The sequence below is a fragment of the Labeo rohita genome, chromosome 23 (assembly GCF_022985175.1).
Source record: "Labeo rohita strain BAU-BD-2019 chromosome 23, IGBB_LRoh.1.0, whole genome shotgun sequence".
NCBI classification, from domain to species: Eukaryota; Metazoa; Chordata; class Actinopteri; order Cypriniformes; family Cyprinidae; genus Labeo; species Labeo rohita.
Window position 1 is genome coordinate 17,929,852 of NC_066891.1, and position 13,162 is coordinate 17,943,013.

General features: G+C 38.7%; 1 protein-coding gene across 1 annotated transcript in view; it reads left to right on the forward strand.

The window, feature by feature from the left end:
* Positions 1-13,162, forward strand: part of megf6a (multiple EGF-like-domains 6a) — an 80,683-nt gene that overhangs the window by 1,479 nt on the left and 66,042 nt on the right. The window contains exon 4 of the mRNA XM_051096369.1: positions 1,204-1,308. Within this exon, the coding sequence (XP_050952326.1) occupies positions 1,204-1,308 (105 nt within the window). The remainder of the gene's footprint in view (positions 1-1,203; positions 1,309-13,162) is intronic.

Consider the following 13,162-nt stretch of genomic DNA (forward strand, 5'->3'; position numbering starts at 1 on the left):
GTAAGTATTTCCACTGTCAGGGCTGATTTCTAATTACACATCCAAATGACATGAAAAACAAAAATATAGACCCTGAAATGTAAGTGATGAGGTGTAGACCTGTAGGGCTGAGGTTAATGACTCATAAACATCATGAACTGAAGGATTGTGTAGTGAATGGCTTTGAATAAAAGCGTCTACCGGATGAATAAATGTGCATGTACATGATTAATGAGATTAGATTCTGGCTTTGTTGCTAATGTCAATCATGTATAGAAACCAGCAATATTTCAATAGACTCTTTATACTGGTTCAGGATTGTTGTTTGGGCACATTGGAACTGTATATTCTCTAAATATTGTATAGTAAATCCCTGAGCCCTGGGTTCAGTCAGTTTTGTGTTGAGAATAATCCAAAATATGATGTTTTGAATGGTTAGTCCACATTGCTGAAGCTCTTTAAGGTCTTTTACTACTGTCACTGCTGCTTTATTTTCTGAAGTGGTTTGTTCTTCATGACATGGCATAGCATGTTTTTGTATTTTACAAATGACATGCAGCCAGTTCATGACAGCCTAAACATGTTTTAATGCTTAAAAGCAAGAAAAAGGCAGGGCTTAGCTTTTCATCAATGGCTTTGTAAGAATCTGTAAGGCTTAGTGACCTCTTCTTGCAGTGAGCTAGGACACAATGAACCTTTGTGATCATCAAAAGACAGCTGTAGGTGGAGGACATTTACTGTCGCTTTCGGTGCAGTGGGTTCGGGAGCATCTCAGGGTAAATCACTGGCTTTTTGGATCCTCCATATATATTAATTATGAAATATTCAATTGAATCCCAATTAGATTATGAGAGAGAATTGTTCCTGCTAAGATCATCCTCTGTTAGAAGTTCAAAAGTCAACAGTTGTAGTCCTAAAGAAGTCCACTTGCTGGAAACAACAAGTGATTTATGCTCTTCCTCACAGAAAATGTATTTACTTTATTGTTTTGTTTGTTTATTCATTCATTAATTTCTGTTATTTAAAAAAATTACTTACTATAACATTCATAAATCAAACTAAAACTACTTGGACGTAATTCTATTTTGTTTCTATTTCTTCATCTGGTTCTCTCATTTACTGTTGATTTAGCAGCTGAATTGCCATAACAAATAGAATATTATAAGTGATTTGTTATTATCACAGCTCAGTGAAATCTGCTTCTAAATTTCTTTTCTGCTTCAGCTCTCTGCACTTACGGAGTCTGCTTTAATGGGGGTGTGTGTACAGGACACTTGCATCAACTGTGTGACTGCACCCCAGGGTTCAATGGATCCAACTGCCAGCATGGTGAGCATACAGGTTATCTGAGCTTTGAACTATAGCTCTATCTCGTTTTTATAGCACTTGGTGAATGTCAGTTGGCTTGTGTGATGAATTTTAACAGACTGTGTTCCATCACTGTCATGAGGCTGTTTTCCTTCCTATGTTATTGCTTGTGTGACCACACTCAGGGGCAACAACTCTGCATTTGCTGAGGGCTATGCAAGATCAGTTTTAAACCCCCATATATTCTTATTTATAGTATTTTTTGGAACATAAACATGAACATGAAAATTGGAACATTATAAAAGTCACTCGATAAACGGTAGACCTTTTCACGTGTTTTGCTTTTGGATTTATATTTAGACATTACAAAATCACTGTTATAACATTTAAAACTGCAGTCCGTAACTTTTTTTGTGTTCATAATTTACACAATTTATATAAGAGTATATATGAGTATTATATGAGTACATCATGAATCCATTTTCCAAACCGTGTTTTTGGCTTATCCTGAATCACTGTGGTACACTTATAATAAGTTTTTATATTCAGAATATTTTAGACTGGTTCTGGTAGGAACTGCTGCAGATTAACACAGTTCCTGCATTATTCATCATAGACATAAACAGAGAGAAGTAACTCCGGCTACGATGTTCTTCCGACAAACACATGCAGTTCTGTTTATTAACCACTAGAACGCCAAAAGTTACGGACTGCAACTTTTTTGTACTGATGTACTATTAAGTAGCAACTTATCAGATCTACGTGATTCACACAAATAAGCTATTTTTAATTTAAAACTATTTTGGCAAAAGGTTTATAGTTTGCATTCCTCTTAACAATGTCCTCAGTTTCTCTTGAATATAAGCAGAACTCCCTTTTTTTGGAGTGACAGAGATAATTAAGAATGAGGCTATCGCGCCGACCTATAGCGCCTTTGCACTATGGTTGTCCCGTGTTTGAATCCCAATTCGAGGACCTTTCCCCATCCCGCCCCCTATCTCTCTCCCACTTTGCTTCCTGTCCATACTGATCTGTCCTGTCACAATAAATGCTAAAAATGCCAAAAGTAAATCTTAAAAAATAAAAAAAAAAGAAATGAGCTAATATTATGGTTAAAGGGTTAGTTCACCCAAAAATGAAACTTATGGTGTTAATTACTCACCCTCATGTTGTTCCAAAGCTGTAAGACCTTCATTCATCTTTGGAACACAAATTAAGATGTCTTTGATGAAATCCGAGAGCTTTCTGAACCTGCATAGACAGCAATGCAGCTACCTTGTTTAAAACCAAGAAAGGTAGTAAGAACATTATTATAATAGTCCATGTGACATCAGTGGTTCAACCTTAATTTTATGAACCTAGGAGAATACATTTTGTGCACGAGGAAAACAAAAATAACATAATCATTCAACAATTTCAGAAAGTTCTTTTTGAAAAGTTACTTAATTACATGTTACATTCATTGTAAAAGCCACCTTTTTAGTACATTACAGTGCAGCAGGACTTTGTATTTCATCCACTATCCTTTTCACTGCTCTTTTCTGTGAGATTCAATATGCTATGATGCACCTCCAACCCTTTTATCAGAATATATGTTGTCCTCCCAAAGGGCTTCTCACTTTCATTATTGCGTCCTCTGGACTTTTTCAGTCAGTTCATTCTGCTTTACTCATTTTGATCTTCAGCACTTCCACTGGTTTCGTATAGAACAGCCTCCAGGTGCATCAGTAGAACATAACCACTCTAAGGTCACAGCAGGGCTGATGGAGCACTTAAATCCCTTTTCTTACACTGTAGGATCAGTGTTCCCTTATGGCACTTCTGTGAAAGTGAGTGTGAGAATACAGTTCTGGAAGAGAGTCAGGCTTGTCTGTGAAGTGACTGTGATTTAGAGCAGATCTCCGGAGGCTTCAGGGGTCCTTCTGCACAGCTGCATTGTCTGTGCTGGTGGGAAGTTCACACAGGTTACCAAAGACCTTCAGTCTGCTATAGAAAATATGTAGAGCATGTCGTGTGATTTGTGTTTTAGACAAACAGAGGTGTTAGATACTCTGAGGTGTATATATGCGATTTAGTCTTGTAATAAATATTAGATCTGCTCAAAAGGCTTTGGTTTTGTAGAGTCATAAAAATGTAGGGAATCAGTTTGTTTAAATGAATTTATTAATACAAATCACTGATTAAAGTGCTGGTTTATCTGGTTTCGTATTGGTTTGTTATGTGTTTTAAAAGTTATTGCCCCCTTAAGTAGCCTCAGTGTAGTTAAACAACTTTTTGTTTTGCAGTGTATTGCTTTTTGTCTAAGAACAGCTTGACTTTATTAACTTAAAATCGTTACATTGTAGCTTAGCACGCTACAATAACACAGCAGCTTTCCATCACTGCTGTGCCTAGCAAATTGGCAGGATTTAACACATTTAATCAGTTCAGGTATCAGCACCCTGCACTCTGATGTCCTTCCGTGACACCATCAAAAGTGGGCAATGATGAAAGTTTGTGTTGTAAAGTAAGTATAGCTGGCAGAGCCCACAGGGACAAACGCCAACTATGTGCAGAGAAATCCTGCCGGAAGAGATTTATAATAGTGGGTGAGAAGTGTCTTACAGACATAATGTTAATTACTGCTGTCAGGAAAAAGATGATCCTGCTGATAATTATGAACTCTATTCAAAAGATTTTTTTAGTTCTTTTTAGTTCTTTATCCACCAGATAAAAAATACTAGAACTGATGAAATAATAAATTAGATCCATTTAAACAAATCTACTTAATCTACTTGGAAATGTTTTCCTTAATTTGATTAAGATCCAATAAAACTGTTGTTTTCAGAATGTAAACAACTGAAAATTGTAAAAAAAAAAAAAGATTTGATGTGGTTTTTTGGAAAGCTTCCCAAAGAAACAATGAAATTGCAGAAATGTTTGATTGTTTTTTGAGATATGTATGGTCAATATCCCAGAAATGTTATTCAATTTTTATAGTTCAAACACTGTCTCAGTTTCCATCTTTCCATTATTCCATTGTTTCCAAAGGGACGCTATGTGTTATTTGCAAAGCTAACTTAAGATTATTTTCTCTGAAAAATGAGAGAAAAGCCTGAGACTTGGTAAATAAATCACTCTGAGTTCTGAAAAAATCCAAGAACAACAACAGGATGCGTTCTCATTTTTTTATTGGTGGGAATACCTGTAGTTATAAAAGGGTCAGTGAGATGATTGAGATGACTCTGACTGCTCAGCTGTGCTACATTAGTCGGCCTTGAATGGTGATAATTGACAGTATGTTTATTGCTTTTCTGAATCATATCCTCTAAGTAACTTTTCCTTGTTTGATGTATTATTACTAGAAAAACTTCTTCAAGACCATTGGAATTTTGAATTATTTCCTTCTCGCTTTTTAGTCGAATGATTGTTTTGGACTTACAAACCTCAGCAGGTGGTCCGTCTTCCTCTCCAGATCTGCTGCCTTGTGGAGATTGCGTGTGATGCAGCCCAAGAGTCTACAAGACTTGTAGTTCTAGACGTGCTGTTACTAACCCCTTTTGTCTCGTGGGTCTGATGGAATGACTCTCATTCCTGTAGTCAAACGAAGTGTTCAATTGGCTGTCCCTTTATGAATCTCACATCATTGAGCAGATCTTGTATTAAACCAACCAGAGATGTGACCTGAGAGCTCTCTGAGCCCTAATAGTGACCGCTGACTGTAAGAACAAATGTTTGGAGGATCAAATCTAAGGGTTTAGTCGCAGCACAGCTGCGGTATTCTTTCACACTCCTCAGACATCGGTCACACCACATGTATCAGACTGGAGGAAGCGCTTTGGCCGAACGTCAGTGAGAATCATCAACAACAGGGCAAGAGAAAATCCCCAAATCCCAGTTCTTATGTACGCCAAGTGCAGATTTATGTTGCCTTTGTGTCTTGTGTTGTCCATTTGTCTTCAAGAACATCTTGGGAATTGTTGTCTTCAATAGATGGTACAACAAAAGCCCTTTCTTTTACAGTTATGGCATTATCCATTTTGTCCTGATCTGATATTTTATCATTCCAGGAGTGTTAGAAGATGTTCTGGTCTGCAGTAATTCATCGTAATAGAAGGAAAACTGGTTTTATTGTGTAATGTGATTTGTCAAGGATGTTTTCAGATATACATCAGAGAAAACAGTTTGACTTTGCACACATCAGTCACTTTGTTTAAGCCCCATTGTAGCAGATTTTATCGTAAATACAAAATTATGTGATGAAACTCTAGATGGCACAGGCTAGGTGCAGTGTTGCCATGTTTTTAAGCATTGCAGTTTAAAAACTAGTGATTAGCAGCAAAGGGGAACTCATTTCACTATATGCGCGCACTGTCTGAGAGAGTTTTCGAGGGTGTCAGAGAGGCACACGCACGTGAGTTATTTTTGTCTCTTTATAAGCTTTGAACAGTTAAATACACACACTTGTATGTCAAAATGCCCATCTTTGCAAGTATCCTCATGAACACAGTAATTTATGTCTTAAGTGAAAGCAAACAGCTGAGAAAGAAAACACCTGTAACAGTATATTGGATCCGGGTAGCTCTTAGAGTGACAGCAGTCTGATATTCCTGCTATCTGTCAATTATGTTAATCAAACTTCAAAAGAGAAAAAAATCTCTCACTGCTCTTGACTAAATCACTATTGTAACTTTAATAAGCAGAAATATATATTTAATTTACACAATGAAGAATATGCAGTGTTTTTATATATTTGATTACTTTATACAATGCGTGTAGCATTTTATTTATTTGTTGTGAAACTTATTATATAATGAACTTTCTTACTTTAAAAATAAAGAAAGAAGAATACAAGATTTAATGACTCCAGCAAATTAGCTGAATTAATCACACTTTTATATTAATAGGTGGATAATTCTCCCCTCTGCACTCTCTTTTTGTTCTGTAATTTGAGTTGAATAAGTACTGCATCCAGCAAAGTAATTTAACAAAGTAATTTAACCACAAAACCATAAATAGCACGGGTATATTTGTAGCAATAGCCAACAATACATTGTATGGGTCAAAATTATTGATTTTTCTTTTATGCCAAAAATCATTAGGATATTAAGTAAAGATCATGTTCCATGAAGATATTTAGTAAATTTTCTACCAGAAATATATCAAAACTTAATTTCTGATTAATAATATGCATTTAGACAACTTTAAAGGTGATTTTCTCAATTTTTTTTTTTTTTTTTTTTTTGCACCCTCAGGTTCCCATTTTCAAATAGTTGGATCTCGGCCAAATATTGTTCTATCCTAACAAACCATACATCAGTGGAAAGCTTATTTATTCAGCTTTCAGATGTATAAATCTCAATTTCAAATAACTGACCCTTATGACTGGTTTTGTGGTCCAGGTTCTCAAATCGTCCATGCTGTCATCGGTTTCCTTTAGTTTTTGAGTGACCAATTCAAGTTCAAGTTCTGAAGCTTTCTTGTGAATTTCAGCACATAAATACAACATACATAACAGGCCAATATGTGGTCCCTCGATGCGCCTTGTGTCATGAATTACATCTAAACCAATCCATGTAAAATAGCTTTGGCTGAGGTGTCTGGTATAGTCTTGATGTGGTTCCCTCAAGGGATGTCATTACACTGAGAGGCTGTGAATCTAATTTTCAATGGACGTATTGGACATAACAGTTTTCTTACTGTAATATTTTCAGTGGCTAAAGCAAAACTGATCGTTTTAACAGCGGGGTTGTTTTGAGTTCAGGAATCTTGGACATTATACAGTAGCTAGCATTGTCAACATATGTTGCACTCATACAGTAACAGGCCTTTAGATATTCTGTATTTCCATATGACAGGGTGAGCACACCGGGTGTGCAAACAACTTATGCACCCCTATATAAACTCTTCATTCACTGCACAAAAATAACAGTCACTGTTTGTACACAGTTGCATTATAGTTTAATACAGATCCTTTGTCTCTTTTCTTCTTGTCAAGCCTCATTTGACTTTTTGTGGGCGTTCTTCACTGTTTCAGTTATGAGTGCTCTTAATGACTTTACTTAATAAGTACTGTAAAACTGTAAGTGCCATTGAGGTATTTTTTAATCACTGATGGGAACGTAATTTCCTGAGACTAAAATCTCAGATGTGTGATTAAGCGAATTGCTTTTGCAATTTTCTTGCTGTAGTAAAGCAGTGGAAAAGGCAACAGAAGACGTATCAGTGGAAAATGGGCTAGTTTCCTTTAGCAAACAGGGCTGTGTTTGCAACATGAAGAATCTGTGCCACTGAGGTCAAAGGGCACATGGGCACAGAGGAGACTGACGCAGTGATGATTGTCTGTGGGCAGAACTTTGTTGAATGGCCAGAAAACAGAATTTCAAAATGTAATTAAACAGAATTGGGTTAATCTTGTCTTAAAGAGATAAAAAATGAAAATTCTGTCATTAATTACTCTCATGTTGTTCCAAATCTGTAAGACCTTTGTTCATCTTTGGAACACAATTTAAGATATTTTTGCTGAATTCTAAGAACTTTCTGACCCTGCATAGACAGCAACGCAAATACCACATCCAAGGCCCCAAATCCTTATGTTTATTGTCATTAGGTGCAGTAGCAGTGTTTTTTGTCTGTAGTATCTACTGAAAATTCAGTGCCGACATGTGTTTGATAAAGGAGGAAATACTTTAGCAATTTGCCATATCGCTAACCCCTGATACAAGACAAATGCTGGTCATGCTCTCACATTCCTAGATAAATCTTAGACAATATCCTTGACGTTCTCCATGGCTCTGCTGGCTATGACACAAATAATTACAGATTCTGAAAGAATTCTAAAGGCATTTGTTGAGCCAGATGAGCCATTACAGCATGCATGTCAAATACTTTTGACATTTTAAAAGTTAAAAGATTCTGTTTCGTGTTCTTGAACTTAACCACTCATGCCACACACTTTGTTAAGTGGCTGTAATTTAATTCACAGACCCTCTGAGCTACAGTTTGTACTAGCAGTAGCAGGTAATGCATTTTAGCATGAAGTCTGTAGAGACTCATATATCTGGAAGGTTTTCATTAAAACCATGCAGGGCAGAATGACAGCTTTGAGTAATGCTGCACTGCAGGACGGGCAATTCTTTTTTTTTCTCCTGCACTTTTTATGTGACAGATGCCTTCGAGGGACACTTAAGCACCCTAAGAACAGAAACAACAAGTTTGCTTGTAAAATAGAAATTGATGCTTGAATGATTCATAATGATGTTTTGGAAATGGATACATAAGAATGTGATTGAATTGAAAGTGTTTTATGTAATTTCTCTAGGCTTTTGCAGAATTGGTTCCATTAAAAAAAAACACCATAACCACCTTACCACTACTATATTATCAATGTCCTTACTACTTTTCTGGGCCTTGAATGTGTCAGTTGCGTTGCTCTTTATGCAGGGTTCAGAAAGCTCTCGGATTTCATCAGTCTTTTCAAATATCTTAATTTGTGTTTTGAAGATGAATACGGGTTTGGAACGACATGAGGGTGAGTAATTAATGACAGAATTTCATTTTTGGGTGAACTATTCCTTTAAATTCATAGAGTAAGCAATAATCTTTTCTTCTTGGACTATAAGAAGCCTACTGTCAAGATGTCAAGATGTGCATGTTCAGCTTCATGCATTTGTATGTGGAAGCTATCCAGCTTCCACTAGAACCTGATGAAATATATGTATATGAGTTACAGTCTCCCTGCCATGAAATGAAATGTGATTGAAGACATGTGCAGTGGAAAAGCTTTCGTGAGCTGGAATAGAAAAGATATGTGTAAAATCTTGAGTTTCATTAATTACCCTTAATGTGAGACGGATCGTAGTGTTAAGATTCTCTGAAGTGAAATGAAAACGTCTCTTTTCTCTTACCGTGTTTTTCTCTGGTTTGCTTTTTTACTTTGCTTTTGTCTCTGGTCTGTCATGATGGGGTATTACTTGGGAAGTTGCTTACCAGTGAGGGAATTGCAGCAAGGTATTAAAGGCTCATATTGCCCAGATAATAGCTTATTAGGAGATCAGCATTCAGTGTTGGCACTGGGGTTAGTGAAGAAAGAAAAGGAAACTTGTCCAGGTTTTTTTCTTTCGGAAAAGATTTATCTCCAATAATAAAACCACACAATTGTATTTATCAGCCGTAAATTGCAGTTATTACCGAGATAGTTCAGCCTGATTAATCAGAGGTTTCCCTTCTGGGGATCCCAAAATATGGACCTTGATATCAAATAACAAGGCAAAAGTTTAGTAGCAATCAAGAGTTTATAAGGATCATCTTTCTTCTGTCAGAGACTATGTCATCTTTCATTTTTAAAGATTGCAAATATATATGGAAAGCATGTTCAGGTTTGTTTAGTAGGCTGTGTTGTTGTGTAATTCTGTATCAGATTACTCGTAAATCTTTATTACATTTTCACAACCATGATTCATTATAAACCTGTTTAGTAAAGCCAAAACCACTGTTTGGTGTTGCATTGCATGCATGTAATGGATGGACAAACAGACTTAATGAGATCTTAACCATATAGTTAAGATCTCATTAAGTCTGTTTGTCCATCCGTCCATCTACCCACCCACTCATCATCCATCCACCCATGCACTTGAAAAGGAACCTTGTCCAGATTACCAGATTATTTTCAGGAAAGATTTATCTATTCATTTATCTATACATTTATCCATCCACTAACCCATCCATCTACCCACTCATCCATCATCCATCCACACACCCTCCCACCCATCCATCCATTCACCCACCCACTCACCCATCCATCCATCCATCAATCTATCAACTTACCCACCTACCCATCAATCATTTACCCACTCACCCATCCATTCACTCACTCAATTATGCACCCAGCCAATCAACCACCTACCTACCCACTCACCCATCCATCCACATACCTACTCACCCATTCATCTACCCACTCAATTATCCATCCACCCACCCATCCATCCATCTATTCCTCCATCCAATTATCCATCCACTCATCCATTCAGCCATCCATCCATCCACACACCTACCCACTCACGCATCCATCCACCCACTCACCCATCGATCCATTCATCCACCCACCCACCCAATTATCCATCCATCCATCCATCCATCCATCCATCCATCCATCCATCCACCCAATTATCCATCCAGCCATCCATCCACACACCTACCCACTCATCCATCCATCCACCCACATACCTACCCACTCATCCATCCATCCACCCACTCATCCATCCATCCACCCACATACTTACCCACTCATCCATCCATCCACCCACTCACTCATCCTTCCATTCTTCCACCCACCCACCCAATTATCCATCCATCCACCCACCCAAATTATCCATCCAGCCATCCATCCACACACCTACCCACTCACCCATCCATCCACCCACATACCTACCCACTCATCCATCCATCCACCCACATACCTACCCACTCATCCATCCATCCACCCACTCATCCATCCATCCACCCACATACCTACCCACTCATCCATCCATCCACCCACTCACCCATCCATCCATTCTTCCACCCATCCACCCACCCACCCAATTATCCATCCATCCACCCACCCAAATTATCCATCCAGCCATCCATCCACCCACTCACTCATCCTTCCATTCTTCCACCCACCCACCCAATTATCCATCCAGCCATCCATCCACCCACTCACTCATCCTTCCATTCTTCCACCCACCCACCCAATTATCCATCCAGCCATCCATCCACACACCTACCCACTCACCCATCCATCCACCCACATACCTACCCACTCATCCATCCATCCACCCACTCACCCATCCATCCATTCTTCCACCCACCCACCCAATTATCCATCCATCCACCCACCCAAATCATCCATCCAGCCATCCATCCACACACCTACCCACTCACCCATCCATCATTTACCTATCCATTTATTCGTCCACTCACCCATCCATCCATCCATCCATACATCCATCCATGCACCAAATTATTTGTCCATCCATCCATCATCCATCCATCCATCTATCCAAACACCTACCTACTTACCCATCCATCCATCCACCCAATTATCCATCCACCATCCATCCACTCACCCAATTATCCATCCATCATCCACCCACTCACCCATCCATCCATCACCCATTCATCCACCCATCATTCACCTATCCATCCATTCATCCACTCACCCATCCATCCATCTATACATCCATCCATACACCCAATTATCCATTCATCATCTATCCATCTATCCACACACTCTCCAACCCATCCATCGATCCACTCACTCACCCATCTATCCATCCATCCATCCACCCATCCATCCATCCATCCATCCATCCATCCATCCATCCATCCATCCATCCTACCTACTTACCCATCCATCCATCCATCCAATTATCCATCCACCCACTCAATTATCCATCCATCCATCCACCCACTCACCCATCCATCCATCCATTCATCCACCCATCCACCCAATTATCTGTCCAGCCATCCATCTACACACCTACCCACTCACTCACCCATCCATCCATCCATCTATCCATCTATCCACACACTCTCCAACCCATCCATCGATCCACTCACTCACCCATCTATCCATCCATCCATCCATCCATCCACCCATCCATCCATCCATCATCCATCCATCCATCCAAATACCTACCTACTTACCCATCCATCCATCCATCCATCCATCCATCCATCCATCCACCCACTCAGTTATCCATCCATCCATCCACCCACTCACCCATCCATCCATCCATTCATCCACCCATCCACCCAATTATCTGTCCAGCCATCCATCTACACACCTACCCACTCACTCACCCATCCATCCATCCATCTATCCATCCATCCACACACTCTCCAACCAATTCATCCATCCACTCATTCACCCACAAACCCACCCAAATCCATTCATCCATCCATCCAATATTTATTTGGTATGATTTGGTATCAAAGTCACGTTAGATCAGGGGTGCCCAACCCTGTTCCTGGAGATCTACCTTCCTGCAGAGTTTAGCTCCAACCCTGTCTGTAATTATCAAGTGCTCCTTCAGATCCTAATTAGTTGGTTCAGGTGTCTTTAATCAGGGTTGGAACTGAACTCTGCAGGACGGTAGGGAACAGGGTTGAGCACCCCTGCGTTAGATGATAGATGATAAATAAGGAAAAGGAGACATTGTATTTCTTGAAATAATCCCAGGTAATTTTAGAATTATGTTTTCCAGGCTTGGAAAAGACATAGATATTTTTCTTGGATAGAGTAAAACTTGCTAAACTGAGTCAGTTCAATGAATCAGTCGAACCGGTTCACAAATTGGTCTGAATACATTTGAACTAAAATCATGGAAATTGTTTGGTCCAAAAGTCTGGGAAATGCATAGAAATTAAAGCTTTGTATTTTGTTAGTTCTATGGCATGATGGGATGCTAAGTTTTGATAGCACTGGACCTTTCAGTATGAAAGAAATGCTTTGCATCAGGCTCACTGATATGTGGCAGATAAGTGGAAATAATAAATCTTCAGCTGTCTAGCAGTAGTACTTGCTTCTTTTGAGATATTAGATGTTTAGTTTTTTTTTTTTTCTCTACATGTGTATTTTCACAGTTTCATCAATGTGTTTGTGAAAAATGTTTCATTTGGATAAGGCCATAATAAATTTTTAGTTTTGTTTTTATCTGTGTCTCTGTTTTGGAAAATCCTTTCTATTAATCTATGGGGTTACAACCAAATGACATGGAAATCCAAAAACCCCCTGATCACATATTTATAACCTGTCTAGAAAAACACAAGGATCTGTTGTATCCACTGCATTCAGAAAGGAGCTCTTGAATGTTTAAGACTGAAAGGGATGAGCGATTCTGATTCTGCACCC